This window comes from Thalassophryne amazonica, chromosome 10 (assembly GCF_902500255.1).
Source record: "Thalassophryne amazonica chromosome 10, fThaAma1.1, whole genome shotgun sequence".
Lineage (NCBI taxonomy): Eukaryota > Metazoa > Chordata > Actinopteri > Batrachoidiformes > Batrachoididae > Thalassophryne > Thalassophryne amazonica.
The window spans coordinates 12,501,977-12,529,546 of NC_047112.1; the positions used below are offsets into that span (position 1 = coordinate 12,501,977).

The 27,570-nt window shown below is 43.1% G+C and overlaps 1 protein-coding gene across 2 annotated transcripts in view; it reads right to left on the minus strand.

Moving 5' to 3' along the window:
- LOC117518329 (BMP/retinoic acid-inducible neural-specific protein 3-like) overlaps positions 1–27,570 on the minus strand; it is a 178,325-nt gene that overhangs the window by 95,750 nt on the left and 55,005 nt on the right. Inside the window, exon 3 of one of the 2 annotated variants that reach the window (XM_034179433.1) lies at positions 14,425–14,484. In XM_034179433.1, the coding sequence (XP_034035324.1) occupies positions 14,425–14,484 (60 nt within the window). Of the gene's footprint in view, positions 1–14,293; positions 14,485–27,570 lie in introns of both variants that reach the window. The other variant, XM_034179432.1, reaches the window with a different exon arrangement.

The window sequence follows — 27,570 nt, forward strand, 5'->3', positions numbered from 1 at the left end:
TTTCCTCCTGACTGTGTCAGATTAAGGCAATATTTGCCGTATGGGGCATGGTTCCTGCACTGTAAAAAGAGAATGTTTGAACCAACTTAAAGTGTTACAATTTGTAAAAACCTGAATGAATTAAGTTGTTTAAACTTAATTTTGAAAGTTAAATCAACTCTAACTTACAAATGTAAGTTCAAACAACTTAATTCAATCAGGTTTTTACAAATTGTAACACTTTTGAAAGTTGGTTCAAACATTCTATTTTTTCAGTGTGCACGTTCTTGCTATGTGTAACAGGATTTAATGTGTTAACACTGCAGGTAGCAGATTTGGATTTCTTGCATTTGAGCTATCGTTCTACAGACTGATTAAATGATTCTTGCAAGTGTGAAAGGAGATGATTCCAAACAAAGGAAAACCTTGATATGATCTCTGCTCATCACATGATTAAATTAAGCCTGATGCAGAGTGGCTGAAAAAAAAAATTTTGAGAAAGGTATAAAAATGAAGAAAAATCTCTCTTTTCAAAAGGTGGCATACACACATAGCTCAGATGCAGCTCTACCTTCAAATAGAATTGCTATTCACTGCTTGGGGTGGGGGGGGGGGGGGGGGTAACTTTTCTCAAAGTTTTTTTAACATCCACACAGATGCTGAGAATGACAGCCTCAACACTGCATTTAATCTATTGTTAGACTCGACTGGCTTTGCTCAAAATGTAAATGAGTCCACCCACCACTTTAATCATACCTTAGATCTTGTTCTGACTTATGGTAGGGAAATTGAAGACTTAACAGTATTCCCTGAAAACCCCCTTCTGTCTGATCATTTCTTAATACATTTACATTTACTCTGATGGACTACACAGTAGTGGGGAATATGTTTCAATTACAGTAGAAGTCTTTCAGAAAGCGCTGTAACTAGGTTTAAGGATATGATTCCTTCTTTATGTTCTCCAATGCCATATACCAACACAGGGCAGAGTAGCTACCTAAACTCTGTGAGTGAGATAGATTAATCTCGTCAATAGTTTTATATCCTCATTGAGGACAACTTTGGATGCTGTAGCTCCTCTGAAAAGAGAGCCTTAAATCAGAAATGCCGGACTCCGTGGTATAACTCACAAACTCGCAGCTTAAAGCAGATAACCCGGAAGTTGGAGAGGAAATGGCGTCTCACTAATTTAGAAAATCTTCACTTAGCCTGGAAAAAAAAGTCTGTTGCTCTATACAAAAGCCCTCCGTAAAGCTAGGACATCTTACTACTCATCACTAATTGAAGAAAATAAGAACAACCCCAGGTTTCTTTTCAGCACTGTAGCCAGGCTGACAAAGAGTCAGAGCTCTATTGAGCCGAGTACATTTAACTTTAACTAGTAATGACTTCATGACTTTCTTTGCTAATAAAATTTTAACTATTAGAGAAAAATTACTCATAACCATCCCAAAGACATATCGTTCTCTTTGGCTGCTGTCAGTGATGCCGGTATTTGGTTAGACTCTTTCTTTCCGATTGTTCTGTCTGAGTTATTTTCATTAGTTACTTCCTCCAAACCATCAACATGTCTATTAGACCCCATTCCTACCAGGCTGCTCAAGGAAGCCCTACCATTAATTAATGCTTCGATCTTAAATATGATCAATCTGTCTTTATTAGTTGGCTATGTACCACAGGCTTTTAAGGTGGCAGTAATTAAACCATTACTTAAAAAGCCATCACTTGACCCAGCTATCTTAGCTAATTATAGGCCAATCTCCAACCGTCCTTTTCTTTCAAAAATTCTTGAAAGGGTAGTTGTAAAACAGGTAACTGATCATCTGCAGAGGAATGGTCTATTTGAAGAGTTTCAGTCAGGTTTTAGAATTCATCATAGTACAGAAACAGCATTAGTGAAGGTTACAAATGATCTTCTTATGGCCTCAGACAGTGGACTCATCTCTGTGCTTGTTCTGTTAGACCTCAGTGCTGCTTTTGATACTGTTGACCATAACATTTTATTACAGAGATTAGAGCATGCCATAGGTATTAAAGGCACTGTGCTTTGGTGGTTTGAATCATATTTATCTAATAGATTACAATTTGTTCATGTAAATGGGGAATCTTCTTCACAGACTAAGGTTAATTATGGAGTTCCACAAGGTTCTGTGCTAGGACCAATTTTATTCACTTTATACATGCTTCCCTTGGGCAGTATTATTAGACAGCATTGCTTAAATTTTCATTGTTACGCAGATGATACTCAGCTTTATCAACCCATGCCAGAGGACACACACCAATTAGCTAAACTGCAGGATGGTCTTACAGACATAAAGACATGGATGACCTCTAATTTCCTGCTTTTAAACTCAGATAAAACTGAAGTTATTGTACTTGGCCCCACAAATCTTAGAACATGGTGTCTAACCAGATCCTTACTCTGGATGGCATTACCTGACTCTAGTAATACTAGTGAGAAATCTTGGAGTCATTTTTTGATCAGGAATGTCATTCAATGCGCATATTAAACCATTGTAGGACTGCTTTTTTGCATTTGCGCAATATCTCTAAAATTAGAAAGGTCTTGTTTCAGAGTGATGCTGAAAAAATAATTCATGCATTTATTTCCTCTAGGCTGGACTATTGTAATTCATTATTATCAGGTGTCCTAAAAGTTCCCTGAAAAGCCTTCAGTTTAATTCAAATGCTGCAGCTAGAGTACTGACAGGGACTAGAAGGAGAGAGCATATCTCACCCATATTGACCTCTCTTCATTGGCTTCCTGTTAATTCTAGAATAGAATTTAAAATTATTCTTCTTACTTATAAGGTTTTGAATAATCAGGTCCCATCTTATCTTAGGGACCTCATAGTACCATATCACCCCAATAGAGCGCTTCGCTGTCAGACTGCAGGCTTACTTGTAGTTCCTAGGGTTTGTAAGAGTAGAATGGGAGGCAGAGCCTTCAGCTTTCAGGCTCCTCTCCTCTGGAACCAGTCCCAATTCGGATCAGGGAGACAGCCACCCTCTACTTTTAAGATTATGCTTAAAACTTTCCTTTTTGCTAAAGCTTATAGTTAGGGCTGGATCAGGTGACCCTGAACCATCCCTTAGTTATGCTGCTATAGACTTAGACTGCTGGAGGGTTCCCATGATGCACTGAGTGTTTCTTTCTTTTTTGCTCTGTATGCCCACTCTGCATTTAATCATTAGTGATTGATCTCTGCTCCCCTCCACAGCATGTCTTTTTCCTGGTTCTCTCCCTCAGCCCCAACCAGTCCCAGCAGAAGACTCCCCTCCCTGAGCCTGGTTCTGCTGGAGGTTTCTTCCTGTTAAAAGGGAGTTTTTCCTTCCCACTGTCGCCAAGTGCTTGCTCACAGGGGTCATTTTGACAGTTGGGGTTTTTCTGTAATTATTGTATGGCTTTGCCTTGCAATATGAAGCGCCTTGGGGCAACTGTTTGTTGTGATTTGGCGCTATATAAATTAAATTGATTGATTTGATTTGAAAGTTGAGTGAAAACCATTTTCTCTGTAAAACGTCAAAGGCATCTAAGCTGCTGGTTACCATAACCCTGCCCAACATCTAGTGTAGGACACCTGATGTATTTAGAATTTCTGCCCCTGCCCATACACACTAGTGTAAAGACTGCTAAGATGTCCAGCTTCCTCACTGCATAACCGATATCTAAATACCCAGTCCCACTGGCGTTTAGGAAAATTGCGTATGAATTGATGCACATGAATTGTGCCCAAACTTGGTTTATATTTGCTAAACATCCGCAATATCCGTGAAACATGCTTGTATGAGTAGGCCGACATCTGCACACTCTGCAATTATCCACAGAGACACGATTTTCCATTGCCAAGATTTTTGAGCTGCACTAAATTTTGGTTTTGGATGACATCCGCCTTACATACTCAATACATAATCTATGCGCTGTATATCTGCAACTGACGGGGTATTGCAGCTTGGCAGCGGAGTGGGACAGTGTGTAAATGGATGTATAGTGCCTATCACGTCCACACACATACTAAAAAGTTGTTGCGAATGCATACAGAGTGGCCACGCATCTGATTTGCGGACAATTTGTGAATGCATTACAAACACTTCATGTAAACCCAAAGTACTATATAAATGTGGCAGACATCGACATACTTGCCAGTCATTGCCAGTCCAGCTATGGAGACATATAGATGTAGTTATGGATCCCCAAATATGTCGTGTGATAAGTTGCTGCCATTCACCAACATACCAATCAACTTGTCCAAGTCCAGCAATTGCTCTACAGGCTGTGGTTTTGGTTTGAATAGTGATGCCGACAGGCCCAAGTGCACTTCTTTATGTACGCAATGCAGATGCCGCACATCCGCAATACAACCACTGTTTCTGCAACACGTGCGCAATGTATTCTCAATACATCAAATCAAAATCAATTTTATTATATTAGCGCCAAATCACAACAAACAGTTGCCCCAAGATGCTTTATCTTGTAAGGCAAAGCCTTACGTAATTACGGAAAAAACCCCAACGGATCAAACGACCCCCTGTGAGAAGCACTTGGCGACAGTGGGAAGGAAAAACTCCCTTTTAATAGGAAGAAAACCTCCAGCAGAACCGGCTCAGGGAGGGGCAGTCTTCTGCTGGACTGGTTGGGGCTGAGGGGAGAGAACCAGAAAAAGCATGCTGTGGAGTGGAGCGAGATCAATCACTAATGATTAAATGCAGAGTGGTGCATACCGACAAAAAGAGAAGGAACCTCAGTGCATCATGGGAACCCCCCAGCAGTCTCAGTCTATAGCAGCATAACTAAGGGATGGTTCGGGTCACCTGATCCAGCCCTAACTATAAGCTTTAGCAAAAAGGAAAGTTTTAAGCCTAATCTTAAAAGTAGAGAGGGTGTCTGTCTCCCTGATCCGAATTGGGAGCTGTTCCACAGGAGAGGAGCCTGAAAGCTGAAGGCTCTGCCTCCCAGTCTACTCTTACAAACCCTAGGACTACAAGTAAGCCTGCAGTCTGAGAGCGAAGCTCTCTCTTGGGGTGATATGGTACTATGAGGTCCCTAATATAGATGGGACCTGATTATTCAAACCTTATAAGTAAGAAGAAGAACATTTAATTCTATTCTAGAATTAAACAGGAAGCCAATGAGAGAAGCCAATATGTGTGAAATATGCTCTCTCCTTCTAGTCCCCGTCAGTACTCTAGCTGCAGCATTTGAATTAACTGAAGGCTTTCAGGGAACTTTTAGGACAACCTGATAATAATGAATTACAATAGTCCAGCCTAGAGGAAATAAATGCATGATTAGTTTTCAGCATCACTGTGAGACAAGACCTTTCTAATTTTAGAGATATTGCGCAAATGCAAAAAAGCAGTCCTACATATTTGTTTAATATGCACATTGAATGACATATCCTGATCAAAAATGACTCCAGGATTTCTCACAGTATTACTAGAGGTCAGGGTAATGCCATCCAGAGTAAGGATCTGGTTAGACACCATGTTTCTAAGATTTGTGGGCCAAGTACAATAACTGCATCCACTGTAATATGTGTATTTTTAGTGACAAAATTGGTTTAAAGAACTCAATTTGAGCAAATAATACAAATCAAATATTTGTGAGCGGTCCATTACTGCGCACGCAGCTTGCGAAACATTACTGAAGTGTGAAATAATTGGCACAAATCGTTTCTTGCTGATGTGTTACTCCATTCCTGAAGGAAAGCTTCAGTTTGGTTGTATCTCAGATTGAAGACATTTCGATTGACCTTTGCAACAAAGCAGCTTCTTCAGAGAACTTTCTCACCTCATTGCACAAACAGATATCGTTTGGCACGCTCTCATTTTCTTGCAACAACAGAGTGTAAAGCACCTAACTGGTGCTCATTTTTCTCTCTTTGCGGTTGCGCGTCACCATATTTTGTTCAGTAATTTGTCCCGTTCAGGCTTGTCAGAGGATAGTTGGTATGAAAGTGACAGATGATGAGGCGAGACAATGAGGGCCAGTCGATCCATAACGCAATCATAGAGGGCTGAAGGGCTCTGGAGCCCGAATGAGGCCAATACTGCGGGCAAAGTGAATACTGTGTGTGGCACCTTAATCAAAATGTCCAGAAGAAAAGAGTTTGTGGGGCAAGAAAAAAAATCCACTCCAAATGAAAATCAAATGCATAGCTCCTGTTATAATATTTATATCACATTATAAATCCCTTGTTTCTCTTCTGGGGGATTTTTATTGCTGATTGAATGTGAGAAAATGAGATACAACCTAGCTTTCAGGGGCCACATGAATATGGAATCCATACAGGGAATTATTTGATATGCCATATGGCGAAAATTGACTGATGAGCACTGTGTTCAATTTCCTCTTTGCATAGCAGCTGCTATTCACCGTGCAAGGCATTTAGTTTATTAAAAACACCTAATAGGACATTATTGGCCACCTGGATGTTGGCACGTGGTGGCATATGTGCACTCACCAAAGGATAGAAGTCCTAAGGTTTATGAGTTTTGTTGTTTTTTGTTTGTGGATTCAAGTTCCTCAATCAGGTTGCTTGAATGAGTCACTAAAATACTTTAAGCACTCAAGCACAAGGAGCAAAAGTTCAATCAACAGACAGGAAGAAAGACGAGTAAAGGGAAGACGAATGCTTTGATCCTGGCCACATCCAGTGAATGAGTCACTCTGAAAGCTAAAAATCTTCTGCAATGAAATGAGGTTTCGCTGCATAAGCTGCCAAACAAATGTGTTCCCACTTGCTACAATAATCTGCCAGCAGAATTTAAATGAGATTTAACTTTAACCCTTCAAAAATACTCAGTGATATATGGATCACTGTTAAAGCAGTATTGAGCACTTTGTGGACACCATGGGGCAGAGTAGTTTGAACAAGCTCACGGCTTAATAATCTTGCATAGTTTGTGGTTTCAACATAAGACTTTTTGTATTGCTTTTGGATTTGTGTGTGTTTACAATGTTTTATGTCATTATGAATGTGCAATAAAATATTTCTTGTTAAAATAAGCAAATACAACCCACCCAGCTTTCACTACCACTGTGAGAAGTTACATGACTCTCAGCCAATTACCAGTTTTTGGTAGGCAAGCAAGTTGAACTCAAAAGGTTTCAACCTTGACAGAAGTCAGGAGAAGAGTGAACATTTTTCAGTGAAGAACCAATTGGGTGTGATAAAGATCCAGAAGGATAATGAATCACACTTGCCTAACGGCCCAGTCAAGAAGTTATAATGATTAAAAGTCTGTGCTGATCAACAGCCAAATGTGAAAAAAAGAAAAAGAAAAAAAAAAACACAAATCAAACTACAGGAAAAACAGAAATTTTCTTTGGGATGCTGTTCCTCACAGTCTCGAGTGATCCCAACTATCCATCTTAGGGCCCTGTCCCACTGCGGAGAGGATTAATTGCGCATGAATTGAGTACACAAATTATGGTCATTCGATGTCGTCCGCAACAAAAATGGCCAAAAATGACAAATGTCCCAGTATGAATTATGGCTATATTAATAATGTATAGTGATATATGATGAACAATCACGGTTATATAACGCATGTAGTGAGGAAACGGATCAGACGCATTGCGATTATCACGGCAGTATTACAGGTGTATTGTTAATGCATCACGCACATGTTGCGCGTGCACAGCATCTGCATTGCGGTCACAAAAGAAGCACACTCGGGCCTTCGGCATCACTATTGCACATGTGGCGTGCCAGAGTGTCGGCTCTCTGCACAACACGTGTGCGTGTGTTTCACGTGCCTCCCCAACACATGTGTGCATGTGGTTTGCGCACCGCCCCACAGGCGAGGCATCTCTCATCTGATCCAGAGTGACATCTTGGTCTGTGCGCTGACAGGACAGGGGGCATGGCTGGCTGCCCACAGCTGTTGAGACATCTCTGGTTCTGGACATCACAGCTGCATCACTCATCCCATGACAGGAAACGCGTGTCGGGCCGTGAGGGCTGTGAGCGCGCACCGCCGTCGGCCGTCGTGAGAGTACCCTGCTGCTGAAGAGCTACAAGCATCCATCCGCTCGCATTGTGCCTGTGCAAACACTGCAGAGCTGTCTTGTAATGATTTTTTTTTGTTGTTTTGTTTTTAAACTTTGATGTCTCCCATTGAGAGTTTTTGTAATTAAGTTTGAAAAAACTTAACTTGTGATTAAAAATATCATACAGTGTCGGCTCAGCTTCAGGACGAATACTACCATGAACACTACTGGCCAGTAGATGACAGTAGAGGCCTTGAAAACTTGCAAAACAAAATTCCAGATAATCCGTGTCTGCTACATTTAGATGCGTGGAATTTAACAAACACAAATACAATAACGTCTATAAACCCAGACAATATATTCACGAGAGTTTTAGGCACTAGAGTTTAATGCTGTTGTCCGTGGAGCCTGAACAGAGTGTCTGAAATGCATTTGTTCTGGTCTGAACATACTGAGATTACCCTATCCTACCCATAATGCACTGCTGGCCACAGCATGTGCTCACTAAAACCTTAAAAATTAGCACATTACTTTAAAACATATATCTGATATTTTCACTTTATAAAACTTCAGACATGACAGTAATTTAAAATTTGAACCATAAGTTAAAAATGTATGCCTCTGGATCACTTGGGTGATATTGCCAGCGTATCAGTATGGTGTTAAGGAAATTATTATTATTATTATTTTTTTTTTTTTGTGACCAGTTCTCCTTTGCCTGCAGAGGATAGAGGGGTTTCTCCTGGAAGCAGCTCTCTTCTGTTTGCAGAGGGTAGAACTATACATCTGATAGGAAACTTTCAACAGGTAGGTGCTCAACTGATTTAAATTTTAAAAATGTTTGCCGCTGTTCAGTTTTTTACTACGTTATCGGTCCTAAAAGTTATCGACAAAAATTTATCGGAAGATAATTGTCCGATAATCTTTTTAAAGTTATCTAAAAAGATAATCTGATAATGAAAACATTATCTTCGATAATTAACGGTTATCGGATTAACTGAACTGTGCCCACCACTGGCTCATACGAGCACTACTGCCTTGAGTTGCCCTGAGTTGTACGTACAACCCCAATTCCAATGAAGTTGGACAGGAAAGGAAGGAAAGGTGATGTAACACAGCGGTAAACATACCACTGCCCCAGCTTTTTTGAAATGTGTTGGAGGCATCCATTTCAAAATGAGCAAATATTTGCACAAAAACCATAAAGTTTATCAGTTTGAACATTACATATCTTGTCTTTGTGGTGTATTCAGTTGAATATAGGTTGAAGAGGATTTCCAAATTATTGTATTCTGTTTTTAATTACATTTCACACAACGTCCCAACTTCATTGGAATTGGGGTTGTATTTACATTACGTGTGAAGGGGTCCTTAGAGCCCTGTCCCACTGGGGAGAGGATCAATTGCACATGAATTGAGTACACAAATTACGGGCATTCATTGTCGTCCACAACAAAAATGGCCATAAAAGACAAATGTCCCAGTATGAATTACGGATATATTAATAATATATAGCAAATATATGATGAACAATCACGGTTATATAACACATGTAGTGAGGAAACTGATCCAACACACTGAGATTATCACGGCAGTATAACGGGTGTATATGAATGCATCACACACGTGTTGCGCGTGCACGGCATCTGCATTGTGGTCATAAAATAAGCGCACTGGCTCCTTTCAGCATCACTATTCACACCAACAATACAGCCTCTGGAGCATTGCTGGACTTGGACAAGTTGATCACAGAGTTAATGTTCATTTTGTCATGCGAGGGTTAACTGTTCATGAGTTTGGGGAGCGGGAGGGGGAAGCCGCTCGGGGTGTGAGACTGTGTTTTTTTTTTTTGCTTTTTTTTGGAGAGTGTCACAGAAAACAGACTTCAGCGTGAGTTGTGGCTAAACAGCAACTCTTCCTTTTGTTGGTGTTAAATAAAAGTCCTGGAGGAGATCTGATTGCAGCAGCTACGTCTTTGGGATTTACACAGCCGGACCGGCACTGACTGGCAGGTATGTCTCTTTCTGCCTCATATAGTACTTTGGGTTACGTGACGTGTTTGTTATGCATTCACAGATTGTCCGCAAATCAGCTGCAAAGCAGATGTAATAAAAATGCCTTATTCGTGGCCAATTTGTATGCATTCGCTACAACATGTTTTAGTTTGTGATGTGGACATGATAGGCACAATATATATCTGTTTTACACACTGTCCCGGTCCGCTGCCAAGCCACAAATCCCCGTCAGTTGCGGATATCAGCGGTTAACGGCAGATATACAGCGCATAGAGTGAGTAAGTATTGTGTATGAATTGAGTATATGTGAAGTATGTAAGACGGATGTTATCCGCATCCAGATTTTTGAACAGCTCGAAAATCCTGGCTGTGGACATGCGTGCCTCTGCGGATGATCACAGGCGTGTTCGGATGACGGCCGACTCATACAGGCATGTTACACGGATATTGCGGATGTTTGGCGAATATGGGCCAATTTTGTGTGCAATCCATACGCAAATCCTCCTAAATGCCAGTGGGACAGGGCCCTTAGCCAGAACACACCCATGAAAAATGCTAAAAGGGCGAAAATCCACAAAGTCCTTGAATGTTAATGAATCCATGTTGCACCATTTGACTGATAGATTATCAATCTATAAAACCATGAATCTAATAATCTGCCAGAACAAAAACACACTACATGAGGCAGTCTGTCTAAAAATGTGACATTTTCTGTGTCCTTATTTCCTTTCTCAGTCTCTTTGCTCTTCACTGTGCAGACACAAACAATATCTGACCCATAAGGTGGGATATCACTATTGATTCCATCTAAAAAACTCAAACAAAAATGGTCTGTGATGCTTTTGAAATGCAGTCGTTGTACAAACTGCCCGGTGCGATTAGACTGTTTGCTGCACAATGACATCTTTAAAAGGGAACTCAGCTAATCCTCAGCACACTGCGAAAGAAACAGGCCTTTTCTCCAAAAAAAGAGCTTCAGCTACTCCTTTGCATGCAGAGAGAACAAGGCTTTGGCTTTCATTCCTCGCATAAAAAAATAAATAAAATAATACAAATTGCAACACTTATGTGTCTATTTCGCTGCTGTGTGGGTCAATACCCTGTAGAAATTATGCATAAGTGAGGAGGAGTCTGTGGTTCCTTTGACTGGCTTTCATGCAGTGATGGTGGGTGAACTGCTCTGCTTTCAACTTCCCACCTGTCAGTTACACCGGATGACTGCCTTCGGAGCATGAAAGCGTACACCCTCTATTCCCCTCGTTCCCTCTGTAGCTACAGCAAAAAACTAATTCCCTAGAAATGAAACAGACAAAGGCATCTGCCTCTGCAGCTCAGGTGTGCCCACCATATAGCAACAAAAGAAATATGCAACCCTCCCTGTGCACGGTGTATGTGCAGGATGGAGCTTTGATATAACTACAGGGAGTCTGACTCACATTGTACTTCTCAGGCTGACTATGACTCGATTCCAAGAAATGGAAAAAAGCACCTGAGAGGGTCGTCCGCCCCTCAGTCACCCTATTGACTCCATGCTACGTGGAGGTGGCAACAGCAGGCAGGAACCTGTCACAAGCCATATTTCACATGATTAATTTAGCTTCCCCTCACCATATGTGCACATCATGGCACCTCCTTCCAATTCGGTCTTTTCAGTGATCATTATCACATCACAAAGAACCCACACAGAAAATAACAAACCTGGTTCATGTTTTGAAGAAGGCACCTCCGTGCAGCTAGACCGGACATTAATTACAGTTCTTTCTTCCACAGGAATTAAAACTTGAAGTGTCTGAAAAATATTTAAACCTTTCGTGTCCATGGACTGGCCAGCATATCTGGATCAACTTATGTCATATTTCTCTTAATAAATCACCAATGGGATATCACAGAAACTTTGTTCAACCACTTACTGAAACTACAATTTCTTAGCTGTAATTTCCATCTTCTCTTGAGATAAACTGTCACTCACAACCAATCCTAATAGGTGGGGAATATCACAAGGTCTCACAGTGACTGCAGTGAGTGTCAGTCTGGGATCCTCAGTGAAGGATTTTAGCAACATGTACATAGACGTTTCTGTGACTGAAGGGTTTTAGTCATATGATAATAATTTATTTAATTAATATGATAATAATTTATTTGATGATAAAAGACATCCAGCACACAATGGTAAGTGAGTTTTTTTCCTTACAAATACAGTATGTTCTCTTGCAATGTACCAGGTCCCTGCTATGCAGGCGGACCCGGCGCCATGAGGGGGCGTTTGGGGGTGATGCCCCCTCACATCATAAACCTCGCCCCCTCGGATGTGAGAGTTATCAAAAATAAAAATAAAAAAGAAAGAAAAAGAAATACTGGAAAATATAGCGCCTCGCAGTTTCACTGATTTTTTTTAGTCCAATTTTGCATGCTTTTTTTTTTTTTTTTTTTTTTTACAGTGCATTGTGCTCTGCGTCCTCATCAAGCAGGCCTGTGTTCTGTCGAGATGACGGGACACCTGTTGCAGCACCGCGAAGGGAGAGTACGCGCATTGTGTTCTGCGTGTCTGTTTATAAGAATCTCTCGCCCAGCAGAAAAAAAGAGCGCCAACAACTACCCATAACTGTGTTCTTCACTTGGAAAAAGACACCTGCAGCGAGGTGTGAGTGTAAAAAGGTGCGACAGCGGCGCAGCGCCACGACGAAGAGGCGCGATCAGAGGAACTGTGAAATACTGGTCAGTCACTATTAATAATTTCTTATGTGTCCAACCTCGTAGGTTGATCGTTAAAATTAAATTAATTAGTTCTAAAAGCCATCATAATTATTTATAGGAAAATGTTCTATTTTTATTTCTCAAACAACTGTTTGTGCCTGAAAACAGGTTGGTCTTATTTTTCTACTAAGGTTTGAACTTTGAGAGTGTTTACACACAAGAGAAAAGTGAGAAAATGTTAATGCCTGTTTGAGAAAAGTGTATAAAGTGTGTAGTGAGGGGTTTTACAGCCTTAAAATGTCTATAACAATTGAAAAAAAATAACGCTGTCTACTTCGCGGATTTTGCCTATTGCGGGCTATTTATAGAATGTAACTCCCGCAATAAACAAGGGACCACTGTATATCTACATGAAAGGTTTATCTTTGACCTGTTGTGTGACTGTCTTGCCCAATTGCGCTGTGTTTGCGCTTGTGATGGAGGACTGTATGTGGGGTTAATCTACTGTCTCGTGTCGTTTCTCAGATCAGTTGTTGGTTTGGTTTTGTGGTATGCAGGAGATCACTTGACCGAGGGTCTATACGTTCAAATAATAATTAAAAAATACTGTCATCACTCTTTACTCTTACTCAGTCAGTCGCTTACAACGGTGTAGCCTAAATACATGAGCTTTCCAGGAGCGCACCCAATTCATTCCGCACGCTCAGAGGCATGTACCCTCCGGTGCCCACTGTTTTTTTGTTTTTGTTTTGGGGGGCACCCCCTGTGATAAACTCATTACCCCCTTAATATTTTTTTTCTGGCGCCGGGCCTGTATGCAGGTCCCATATTTTATTTTTAGACATTTATTACACGTTAATCGAAAATATCTTTCACATATTACAATACTTTATTGACCCAAAGACTTTAGTGAACCCATTTCTAACACCAAAACAGTTCATCCACATGAATAAACATCTGGGCCCATATTCACAAAGCATCCTAAGGCTAAAATGAGCACTTAGTGACATCATTGTAAGAAAAATCTTAGAATTGCTGGAATTCTAAGGCATTCTTATAATTTTCCCTTGGTAAGATAAACGTTATTAACAAAGTGTCTTAGGCCTTAAGAGGAGAGCTCCTAAGGTGAAAAACTGTTCAACGGAGGGAGGAGGACTTTTAAGAAACCTAAGAGTATCTTAAAGAGACAAGATGGCGGAAACACAGAGAAGAAGGAAAGACAATGTCTGAGTGTTGAAGGCAGTGATTCAGTAACACATTACCAGCTTGATCATGCAGAGATAATGTTTGTGGTTGACCTCAACATGTGAGACTGTGTCTAAACCTGCTGTATTTCCTTCATTGTTCATCTGATTTAGATGCAAATAATCTTAAATTACTATGACAATGTACTTGTCTGCTCACTACAGAGGTGACGTGAAGGTGGAAATAAGATGACTGAGATGTTGATACACTTAATACACTGCCTGTGGCTTCTCAGTGGAAATAACTTAGCCTGTTTTCATGGCATGTAGATGCTACCCTGATGGAGAATGGGCAAGATCTTTGATAATCAAGATATTAGTATGGGTACCCCAAGTGTTACCAAATACAGACACATAGACAATACCTTGATTGCAGTGGAGGCGATCTGGATGTGGTGCAGCTTTCGCAGGGTGCTCTCCCTGTCAATGAAGTAGGAGGCGGCCAGCTGGTGCAGAGCTTCCAGGGTCACAGTGGAGGAGTTCCCAGAGTAATCGCTCACTTCCGCTTTCTTACTCAGTTTCCTTTTGTCCACAAAGATCGTTAAAGCTTCTTCTCCTGTGCAGAAATGAAATGAAATGAAATTGTCAAACATGGTCAACATGATTACATATGCACGTTCTTGTTTCCACTGCCGATTTGTACAAAAGTTATGCAATATTTTCAGAATGTCAACAAAACACAAGAGTGAAATGACAAAGTTTGCTGAGTGATGGAATGCCGCTTGTGGGTTTTGTCTTCTCACAAATTCTGTCATTGTGACAGATGGCCCTGAGATAGATGGGTGTTCTGTTCATGGTGTATCCCGCCTTTCGCCCTGTGACTGCTGGGATAGGCTCCAGCCCCATGTATCTCCTTATTAGAGTAAGCTGGTACACAGAATGAATGAATAAATTAATGGTGATAAATGAATGGTGATGAGCATGGGTAAGTGCTGCTAAATGCATTACCATTTTTTAAATAATAAAAAAAAAACTGTCGTAATGTCATATCTCATAAAGTTTAACAAGTCATCTCTTCCTCCATGGACACGTACCACACACTGTATTTTAGAATGTGGCTCCCTCTGTACATCATGTGACCTGTAATAGTGAAAATAATACTTCCATTGCAGTTTTGTGAAATAGCGCTTTTTCAAATTGCCTGAAGAACCACCTCACAAGAGCATAAAATACATTTATATTTTAGAAGTTTTATTAATTCAGTTTCAATTTATTCAAATTATAAAAGCCCCAAATCACAACAACATCACTCCTAGGTGCTTCACACAAAACACAAAACAGTTCAAAAGCTATTTAAAATGAGTTTAAAAACAGGTGCTCGTGTGCGAGCCCCAACCCCAGGCCTGGCTCGAGGGTGGGGCCCCGACTCCGCCATACCGGGCGATGTCTCGGTCCTTGATTTTTTACTGGTCATGGAGGTTCTGAACTGCACTTAGTCTGACCCGTCACCTAGGACCTGTTTGCCTTGGGAGACCCTACAAGGGGCACAAAGCCCCCAACAACAAAGCTCCTAGGATCATCCAGGTACGCAAACTCCCCCACCACGATAAAGTGGCAGCTAGACGGGGCCTTAGCCCATGATGCCCGGCCGGGCTCAGCCCGAAAGAGTGACATGGGCCCACCTTCCTGTGGGTTCACCACCTGCAGAGGGGGCCATGAGGGTCGGGTGCAGAGAGGATTGGGTGGCGGTCAAGGGCGGGTGGCCCGGTGGCCCGGTCCGTGCTCACAGCCCCTGGCTGTTGGAACGTGGAATGTCACCTCGCTGGGGGGGAAGGAGCCTGAGCTTGTGCGGGAGGTTGAGAGATACCGATTAGAGATAGTCGGGCTCACCTCCACGAACAGCTAGGGCTCTGGTACCCAACTCCTGGAGAGAGGCTGGATGCTTCATTTTTCTGGCGTTGCCAGTGGGGAGAGGAGGAAAGCTGGGGTCACATTGCTTATTGCTCCCCAGCTCAGTCGCCATGTGTTGGAGTTCACTCCAGTGAACGAGAGGGTCGCGTCCCTACGCCTTCGGGTCGGGGACAGGTCTCTCACCATTGTCTCGGCCTACAGGCCGAGCAGCAGTGCAGAGTACCTGACCTTCTTGGAGTCTCTGGGAGGGGCACTAGATAGTGCTCTGACTGGGGACTCCATTGTTCTCCTGGGGGATTTCAATGCCCACGTGGGCGGCGACAGTGAGACCTGGAGGGGGGTAATTGGGAAGCACGGCCTCCCCAATCTGAACCCAAGTGGTGTTCAGTTGTTGGACTTCTGTGCTAGTCACAGTTTGTCCATCACGAACACCATGTTCGAGCACAAGGGTGTCCATAAGTGCACGTGGCACCAGGGCACCCTGAGCCGGAGGTCGATGATCAACTTTGTAGTCTTATCATCTGACCTTCGGCCACGTGTCTCGGACACTCGAGTGAAGAGAGGGTCAGAGCTGTCGACCGATCACCACCTGGTGGTGAGTTGGATCCGCCTTGAGGGGAGCCGGTCAGACCTGGCAGGCCCAAACGTATCGTGAGGGTCTGCTGGGAATGACTGGCGGAACTCTCTGTCAGCGCGGTCTTCAACTCCCACCTACGGGAGAGCTTCTCCCAGATCCCGGAGGAGGTTGGAGACATGGAGTCCCAGTGGACCATGTTCTCCACTTCCACTGTCGATGCGGACGCTTGTAGCTGTGGTCGCAAGGTCTCTGGTGCCTGTCGCGGGGGCAATCCACGAACCCGGCGGTGGACGCTGGAAGTAAGAGATGCCGTCAAGCAGAAGAAGGAGTCCTACTTATCTTTGTTGGTAGGTGGGACCCCGGAGGCAGCTGACAGGTACCGGCAGGCCAAGCGTGCCGCAGCCCGTGCGGTCGCAGAGGCAAAAACTCTGGTCTGGGAGGAGTTCGGGGAGGCCATGGAGGAGGACTATCGGTCAGCCTTGAAGAGATTCTGACAACCGTCCGACGCCTCAGCAGGCGGAAGCAGCTCTCCACCAGCACTGTTTACGGTGCAGGTGGGGAGCTGTTGACCCTGACTGGGGATGTTGTCGGGCGGTGGAAGGAATATTTCGAGGATCTCCTCAATCCCATCATCACGTCTTCCGAAGAGGAAGCAGAGACTGGGGACTCAGAGACGGACTCATCCATTACCCAGGCCGAAGTCACTGAGGTGGTTAGAAAGCTCCTCGGTGGCAAGGCTCCTGGGGTGGATGAAATCCATCCTGAGTACCTTAAGTCTCTGGATGTTGTGGGACTGTCTTGGTTGACACACCTCTGCAACATCGCATGGCAATCGGGGACAGTGCCTCTGGATTGGCAGACCGGGGTGGTGGTCCCTCTGTTTAAGAAGGGGGACCGGAGGGTGTGTTCCAACTATAGGGGGATCACACTCCTCAGCCTCCCCGGTAAGGTCTATTCCAGAGTACTGGAGAGGAGAATTCAACAGATGGTCGAACCTCGGATTCAGGAGGAGCAGTGTGGTTTTCGTCCTGGTCACGGCACACTGGACCAGCTCTACACGCTCCAACGGGTGCTCGAGGGTTCATGGGAGTTCGCCCAACCAGTCCACATGTGTTTTGTGGATGGGGAGAAGGCGTTCGACTGTGTCCCTCGGGGCACCCTGTGGGGGGTGCTCTGGGAGTACGGGGTCTGGTGTCCTTTGCAAAGGGCTATCCGGTCCCTGTATGACCGCAGCAGGAGCTTGGTTCACATTGCCGATAGTAAGTCAAACCTGTTTCCAGTGCACGTTGGCCTCCGCCAGGGCTGCCCTTTGTCACCAGTTTTGTTCATTATTTTTATGGACAGAATTTCTAGGCGCAACCAGGGTGTAGAGGGGGTCTGGTTTTGGAACCATAGAATCTCGTCTCTGCTGTTTGCGGACGATGTGCTTCTGTTGGCTTCATCAAATCAGGACCTTCAGCATGCACTGGGGCGGTTTGCAGCCGAGTGTGAAGCATTTGGGATGAAAATCAGCACCTCCAAATCCAAGGCCATGGTTCTCGATCGGAAAAAGGTGCTTTGCCCTTTTCAGGTCGGTGGAGTGTCCTTGCCTCAAGTGGAGGAGTTTAAGTATCTCGGGGTCTTGTTCACGAGGGAGGGACGGATGGAGCGTGAGATCAATAGACGGATCGGTGCAGCATCTGCAGTGATGCGGTCGCTGTATCGGACCGTCGTGGTGAAGAGAGAGCTGAGTATGGGGGCAAAGCTCTCAATTTACAGATCGATCTACGTTCCGATCCTCACCTATGGTCATGAGATTTGGCTCATGACCGAAAGAACAAGATCGCGAGTGCAAGCGGCCGAGATGAGTTTCCTCCGCAGGGCGGCTGGGCGCTCTCTTAGAGATAGGGTGAGGAGCTCGGTCACTCGGGAGGAGCTCAGAGTTGAGCCGCTGCTCCTCTACATCGAAAGGAGTGAGTTGAGGTGGCTCTGGCATCTTTCCCGGATGCCCCCTGGACGCCTCGCCGGAGAGGTGTTCCGGGCACGTCCCATTGGGAGGAGGAGGCCCCAGGGAAGACCCAGGACACGCTGGAGGGACCACACCTCCCCCAGCTCCTCGGGAGGAACCCCAAGCTGTACCCAAGCCAGCTGTGAGACGTAGTCCCTCCAGCGTGTCCTGGGTCTTCCCCGGTTGTACTCCTTATCCAGATCCACAAAACACATGTGGACTGGTTGGGCGAACTGCCCTGAACCCTCAACCACCCGATGGAGGGTGTAGAGCTGGTCCAGTGTGCCGTGACCAGGATGAAAACCACACTGCTCCTCCTGAATCCGAGGTTCAACTATCAGACGAATTCTCCTCTCCAGTACTCTGGAATAGACCTTACCGGAACCGGTTCAGAATTTCTTTGAGGCCGACCGATAGTCCTCCTCCATGGCCTCCCCAAACTCCTCCCAGACCCATGTTTTTGCCTCTGTGACCGCACAGGCTGCAGCACGCTTGTCCTGCTGGTACCCGTCAGCTGCCTCTGGAGTCTCACCTGCCAACAAAGACAAGTAGGACTCCTTCTTCAGCTTGACAGCATCCCTTACTTCTGGTGTCCCCCACCGGGTTCGGGGATTGCCGCAACAACAGGCACCAGAGACCATGCGAACACAGCTGCGAGTGGCCGCATCAACAATGGAGGTGGAGAACATGGTCCACTCGGACTCCATGTCTCCAACCTCCCCGGGATCTGGGAGAAGCTCTCCTGGAGGTGGGCGTTGAAGACCTCGCTGACAGAGGGTTCCGTCAGTCATTCCCAGCAGACCCTCATGATACGTTTGGCCTGCCAGGTCTGACTGGCTTCCTCCCCTCCCAGTGGATCCAGCTCACCACCAGGTGGTGATCGGTCGACAGCTCAGCCCCTCTCTTCACCCGAGTGTCCGAGACACATGGCCGAAGGTCAAATGATATGACTATAAAGTCAACCATCGACCTCCGGCTCAGGGTGTTCTGGTGCCACATGCACTTATGGACACCCTTGTGCTCGAACATGGTGTTTGTGATTGACAAGCTGTGGCTAGCACAGAAGTCCAACAACTGAACACCACTTGGGTTCAGATCGGGGAGGCCGTGCTTCCCGATCACCCCCCTCCAGGTCTCACTGTCGCTGCCCACGTGGACATTGAAGTCCCCCAGGAGAACAATGGAGAACCGAGTCGGAGCACTATCTAGTACCCTTCCCAGGGACTCCAAGAAGGTCGGGTACGCTACACTTACTTTTTAAAAAATTCTTTCTAAATTTCATTCTTTTTATTGATTTTTGTTAATTTGTTGAGTTAAAAACCAATAAAAAAACAACAAAAAAAAACAATAAAAAGAATGAAATTTAGAAAGAATTAAAAAATAATAAAATACAACACAACACACTGTATTAACTGTAACACTGATTAAAAAAATGTGTCTTTAGTCTCAACTTGAACGTCTCCACAGTATCAGACTATGTTATTGACACTGGGACACCATTCCATAAGACTGGGGCATGATACGAAAAGGCCCTATGACCCATAGACATTTTTCTTTACCTTCGGAACACAAAGCAGTCCTGCATCATGTGAGTGCCAAGCCTGAGCCGGAACAATCAATCAATCAATTTTTTTATATAGCGCCAAATCACAACAAACAGTTGCCCCAAGGTGCTTTATATTGTAAGGCAAGGCCATACAATAATTATGTAAAACCCCAACGGTCAAAACGACCCCCTGTGAGCAAGCACTTGGCTACAGTGGGAAGGAAAAACTCCCTTTTAACAGGAAGAAACCTCCAGCAGAACCAGGCTCAGGGAGGGGCAGTCTTCTGCTGGGACTGGTTGGGGCTGAGGGAGAGAACCAGGAAAAAGACATGCTGTGGAGGGGAGCAGAGATCGATCACTAATGATTAAATGCAGAGTGGTGCATACAGAGCAAAAAGAGAAAGAAACAGTGCATCATGGGAACCCCCCAGCAGTCTACGTCTATAGCAGCATAACTAAGGGATGGTTCAGGGTCACCTGATCCAGCCCTAACTATAAGCTTTAGCAAAAAGGAAAGTTTTAAGCCTAATCTTAAAAGTAGAGAGGGTATCTGTCTCCCTGATCTGAATTGGGAGCTGGTTCCACAGGAGAGGAGCCTGAAAGCTGAAGGCTCTGCCTCCCATTCTACTCTTACAAACCCTAGGAACTACAAGTAAGCCTGCAGTCTGAGAGCGAAGCGCTCTATTGGGGTGATATGGTACTACGAGGTCCCTAAGATAAGATGGGACCTGATTATTCAAAACCTTATAAGTAAGAAGAAGAATTTTAAATTCTATTCTAGAATTAACAGGAAGCCAATGAAGAGAGGCCAATATGGGTGAGATATGCTCTCTCCTTCTAGTCCCCGTCAGTACTCTAGCTGCAGCATTTTGAATTAACTGAAGGCTTTTTAGGGAACTTTTAGGACAACCTGATAATAATGAATTACAATAGTCCAGCCTAGAGGAAATAAATGCATGAATTAGTTTTTCAGCATCACTCTGAGACAAGACCTTTCTGATTTTAGAGATATTGCGTAAATGCAAAAAGCAGTCCTACATATTTGATTAATATGCGCTTTGAATGACATATCCTGATCAAAAATGACTCCAAGATTTCTCACAGTATTACTAGAGGTCAGGGTAATGCCATCCAGAGTAAGGATCTGGTTAGACACCATGTTTCTAAGATTTGTGGGGCCAAGTACAATAACTTCAGTTTTATCTGAGTTTAAAAGCAGGAAATTAGAGGTCATCCATGTCTTTATGTCTGTAAGACAATCCTGCAGTTTAGCTAATTGGTGTGTGTCCTCTGGCTTCATGGATAGATAAAGCTGGGTATCATCTGCATAACAATGAAAATTTAAGCAATACCGTCTAATAATACTGCCTAAGGGAAGCATGTATAAAGTGAATAAAATTGGTCCTAGCACAGAACCTTGTGGAACTCCATAATTAACTTTAGTCTGTGAAGAAGATTCCCCATTTACATGAACAAATTGTAATCTATTAGACAAATATGATTCAAACCACTGCAGTGCAGTGCCTTTAATACCTATGGCATGCTCTAATCTCTGTAATAAAATTTTATGGTCAACAGTATCAAAAGCAGCACTGAGGTCTAACAGAACAAGCACAGAGATGAGCCCACTGTCCGAGGCCATAAGAAGATCATTTGTAACCTTCACTAATGCTGTTTCTGTACTATGATGAATTCTAAAACCTGACTGAAACTCTTCAAATAGTGTTTAATCAGATCAGCCAAGTAGGTTGGTGCCAGTCCATGAACACCTTTATAGGCTAATAAGAGAACCTTAAAGTCTGATCTCACAGAGACAGGTAGCCAATGGAGGGATGCCAGAACAGGTGTAATGTGGTCAAACTTTCTGCTCAGTGTCAAAAGTCTAGCAGCAGCATTCTGGACTAATTGGAGACCCCTGATACTGGACTATGGCAACCCTGAAAATAGAACATTACAATAATCCAATCTGGAAGAAACAAAAGCATTAATTCATTTATTTATTCAATACAAGATATCCATTTAGTGCATTTTCAATTTGTTATGCCAAATTGTGCAGTAGTGGGATCCCAAATATTAAGGGATTAGCCGAAGGGACTTACTTTAAAAGAAGTTGACATTTCAAATAGAGCTTGTGGAATAATTGACAAGTTATGCTGTGACATATTTTTTTTCTTTTTATTTTCAAAGAATGATGTTTCAGCCATATGTTGGCACCAGCAACAGTGCAACACAGTGCTCAGTCATATATGGGGCATCATGCCCAACAGATTTGTGTTTATCCACAAATACGATGGTGTGTGGCTGGTGAGAGTCTACAACTCCCCCTAGATAGTATGTCAGTCCATCACAGGTTGTTTCCCAAGCCAGGACCAGTACCCATTTAAAGCTGGGAGGACAGAGACAAAGCAGATGAACCATCTTGTCTAAGTACATAGACAGGAAGTGAGAAGCACTCACCTGATATTGAGCCCAAAAATATATAGTAGTCACCCAACTCCTAACACACACTGCCACATGCTCTTTGACATCCTGAGAAAAGAATGATCTTCAGGGTGTCATGTTTTGGCCATGACTTGATTCTATTTTTGCCACTTTCTTTTTTCTCCCTTTGATTTATTAGTTGCTTGTTTACATTATGTGTTTATTCTATGTTACATTTTGCTTAGTCAATTTCTGTTTAGTTTAGTTTTAGTATTTATATTTGTTCTCATGTAGGTTTCATTAGGCTATCACTTGGTTATTTTGCTGTTGTCATTATTGTCACCAGTTATGCTTAATCATCAGGTTTGCTTTCTGTTAATTATTTAGTCTTTGATTATTTGTTCTGTCAACTGTTTATTTCCTTGGTTCATAGTTCCCTGTTTCCCTCACACCCATCCGATTATGTTCTCACTTCACATCTCTGCACCTGCCTCATGTCTTTGTCTCTCACTTTGTTTTTATCTGCTTTGTGTTTTCATTAACTCATGCTCTTGGCACCTGTTCATGTATCTTTGTCTTTTCTTCACTCCACCTTGTGTTGTCCTCCCTCACTGCCTTGCTCCATGCTGAATCTTTGTTGACTGGTCACGCCTCTTTGGAGATTGTTCCTTGTGCACCTTGTTAACTCCTGTCTTACTTAATCTCTTCCCACCCACCACACCCCTGCTCATTTGTTGTCTTTGTACACTCAGTAGGTCTGTATCCAGTCCTGTTTTGCTTTGCCGTGTATCTAGATCCTGCTTTGTATTTTTGACTGCGCCTTTTGTCTCATCTCTGATGTCTGTGTCTGCTTGTGCCTCCGAGCCCTGCTTAACCATGACTTTGTTTTTGCATTACCCTGTTTGTGCTTCTGCTACCCTGACTGATCACCTGTGTACTGTACCTGAACCTGAATTAAAGACTGTGATTTCTTTTACACCCATGCGTAGTCCGGGAGTCTGCATTGCGGGTCCTACAGCTTCATGTGCCTGGTAGCCACCCTTTGTGACATAGGGATGAGCTAATGTCTTTCAATAAGTACAAAATGCACAACAAAGAATGTAATGTTTGTGTATAATATGTGTAGAATCCTTTGTGCATAAAAGTACCTGTCATATACAGTCTCCGCTGAAGGCAGCGGGAAAAACATTTCCTCCTCATTTGTTGTTACTGTACACAATAGTGTTTGAGATCAAACGTTCAATATGAGATACATTATAATCCCAACTTTTATTTCCTGATATTGATAAATCTCAGTGTGTTGAGCACTGTGGAACAAAACACCTTTTGTGTGACATCTGCAGTCTTGATGGATGAAACTAATGCCTCGAACCAAGACTAGACATCCAGAGCTATATGGGCAATTCTACGGGAATGGAATTACACTGACAGCCACATCTGGACAAGATACACCTGTCAGTCACATGTTCCATGATTATTGACTGTTCTGATTCATACCTAATGTTCACAAAAGCAAATGAACTGGCCTTGATGGCCCAGTACTTTCAGAGGGGACTGAATAAGTTAACCATATAATGGATTCATCTACAGTAATGTGTGCTGGAACAGATTCCAGAGATACCCAACTTTCAACAGGAGGTACAAGCTGGCAGGAAGGTTGAACACCTGTTACAAAACTATAAACCACCTGAGTTGGCCATGCCACTACGTCACACCACATAATTCCTACTTTTGCCATATTTTGAATTGCATTCCCAACACTGCCACATTCAGTACATCATTTCTGAATGGAAAGTTGTAACATGAGTTGTTGAAGTAACTTTGAGGTCCAGCCACCTGTAGCTTTCACAACCCTATTAGACTTTAAGTCGTACTGTTTCATATCCTCATACATGGCAATAACTATGGAATCACTGAGCAGCAAACATGACAGAATGTGATGCTTGGGCCACGGCGTGTTCACAAACAGCCCTGTGTTCTCAACTGCTGAAAACAGCCTCAGGACATTTGTAATAAAATGCCAAACTCTGTGTTGTCTCTTTTCTGCTGACTTGTCACCAGAAGCAGTGCTGCATAAAGAATATGGCCTGGTGCTGCAGACACACTGCAGTCTGTGTGGGACATTTCAACCAGAAAAACAATGGGGCATAAATAAATTTAAAAGGAGAAGGCTTGTGCACCCCATCATTTCTCCAAAAAGACAGGTGATTATTTCCACCTCCAAACAAAAAAGGTTGAGAGATAAGGTTTTTGTACACATCAGGCACTTTGCACAGTAATCATAGTCCACATGGGCCAAGTTATGATCTTGTTCTGTTTGTGAGCTTGTGAACCAGAGATTTCAGCCAATCAGCTGCGAGTGTTGGAGTAATTTACTTCCAGTCGTCTGCCAGCAATAACACCAGATGTGCTTTTAAATATTTTTTGTGTTTTATTGCGTTTTCTGCCATGGGTTCAGCAAGTTATCCCCTCAAAGTATGTTCAAAGTGTAGTTTGAATGAAGCTCTTATTGATTTTAAATCGTATTCAGGGAAAACAAAAAAACAAACAAAAAAAACAAAAAACAAAAAAATTGGCTGATATTATTGATAAGAGCATGCAGACTGTCAACAACTGTAGCAGAAAATCATGGTCAATAATCATTAATTATTCATAAAACATGTATAAAAATACAATAAAAGCACACATCATTTTTCAAAAGGCATAATAGTAAAAATAGTATATAGCACAGTAAAAGTCTAAATCAATTCTTTAAAGTAATAACAATTGAAGCATTTCCCACATGATGAGGGAGGCTGTTCCACAAAGTTACAACTTTGTTTGAAACAAATATTTTCTTGAGTCATATCTCCATCTTTGCACCTCAAAAATGCAAGAGCGACCTCTCAAATATGAATAAACTCTATTTTGGAATAAATAAATAAATAAATAAATAAATAATAAATAAATAAATAAATATATGTATGTATATTCAGGGGGCGGGGATTTTAATCAGTCCAATGGCAACGTGCAGAGATGTGTGAGATATCAGAAGGTTGCAGGTCTCACTGCAGCAATTTCTATTTTGTCCCCAAGGATTTCAAAGAAATACTGGCTGACATCAATCTTGAAGATCCTCATGTTGTTCCAGAAGGACCACCCTCTTTTGCTGAACACAAATCTCATTAAGAACAATTCTCATTTTATTTTCAGTCATAAATTATTTCGATATTACTGAGGTATCACACAGTCAATATGATGAAATATGTATGCATCATTTATTTCAGTCCATACAAATCAAAGAAAATATGAGAGTCATCATGAAGGAACTGACACCTGCCTTGAGTTTCTATCAAGCTGCCAAAACTGTGAAAAATCACCAGCAAGCCCAGCGCTTTTGTATGATATTACAAGAAAGATTTGTAGTTTCAGAACTGTACACATTGCTAGAAAAGCATCAGAGTTGTTACATGATCAAGACATCCTGGATATCTGGGATCAACCGTGAGGCCTCACAGGCAGAATTCTACCAGACGGTGGCTGACATGATGACGCAGGTGACCGCTGTCACCGGAGCCCCACCAGCTGACCATGTGGCTGGCACTGCGGGTGTACACCACACTGTTGGGTGCTGAGTCGAGAAGTTCCCAGTCTGGCAACGTGGATAGCCTTGCAGATCTCAAGCCACACTTTTTTCCCTCAGATAAAATTGTATTTAGAGTAAAACAGAAACCATCAGTATTTACAGGACTGATTGAATTAATCTTGTAAAATCAATACAAACAAAGGAAGGTTAATGTATCAATGATACACGGATGACACAATAAAGCATGAAGGCTTATTTCCATTGTGGTCCATGTGAGGCTAAGGGACCCTTCACACATAGTGCAAATTTGGTCAGTTTGTGCTTGAAGCAGGAATCGTGTGCAAAACGTGTAGAATTGCAGCTGCTTCTAACGCCTTGTACACCTGTTGCTACAGCTATTTGTGCACACCAGCGGCTGAAAGACAGATTGTGCCCTGTGCCCTGTGCCCTGTGCGAGTCCATCGAACCCTCTTGCGTCAGGTCTCGGCCAAATTCCTGGTGACGCGCATGTGTCTGCTTGATGTCATCATGTGGACATGAATAAAAACATATATCACTGTGGCAACAGGCTGCAGCAAGTGAGCGAGCGCCGCACCCTGCAGCCAATTGACAGGCTGCCCCCAGGTTGAAACGGACCATCAGATCATAAAATGCAGCGGGCGATCTGACTGTCACGTGACCCACGTGAGCTCTGTTCCACATGATGCAGTGTCAGTCCTGCGGCGCGCCCTCCACAAGACACACGTGTCAGGCAGGACACTCATGTCCTGGATGCCGCCAGCAGATGTGGACATGATCAGAGCACACTACTTCTCATTCATGTCATTTCAACAGGTTTCTTCCTGTTAAAAGGGAGTTTTTCCTTCCCACTGTAGCCAAGTGCTTGCTCACAGGGGGTCGTTTTGACCGTTGGGGTTTTACATAATTATTGTATGGCCTTGCCTTACAATATAAAGCGCCTTGGGGCAACTGTTTGTTGTGATTTGGCGCTATATAAAAAAATTGATTGATTGATTGATTGATTGATTTCATGACTGTACGTCAGTAACCATGGGTCATCTACAGAGGAACAGATGGATCATATTTGTATTGCCCGCTTGATAAATGCAGTGTTTTTTATATAGTGTGTTTTTAATATGTTTTTAATACGTCCATGTTCTTTCTGATATCATGCAGTTTCCCGCAGTTTTCACAGGACAGCGACGGTAGCTTAGTGGTAAAGTTTCTGACTGACAATCAGAGCTTTTGGTAGGTGCAGGTTCAATTGTCGTGGGTGACATTTATTTTTTATTTTTGCAGCAGCTGTGAAAAGCTGCTGTGTTCCCACATGCACGGAACCATCGCAGTATGTATTTTTTTTTTTCTTCACAGCATGGTCAATCACCATGTTCAAAAATGGAAAGTATATTAAAAAAATAAAACATGTATTCTACATCCAGATTCCAATCACTGCTAACATTTAAAGGGGAAAAGCTGATTTCAAGAATTTTCAGTTTGAAAATATCTGAGTATATCAATCAATCAATCAATTTTATTTATATAGCGCCAAATCACAACAAACAGTTGCCCCAAGGCGCTTTATGTATATGTGGCGAGTATATGTGCTCACAGTCAAAGGATATGCACAGGGGCGTAGGTTTGCATATGGACCATAGGGACAAGTCACAACCAATATTTTGGGATGGCAAAATAATC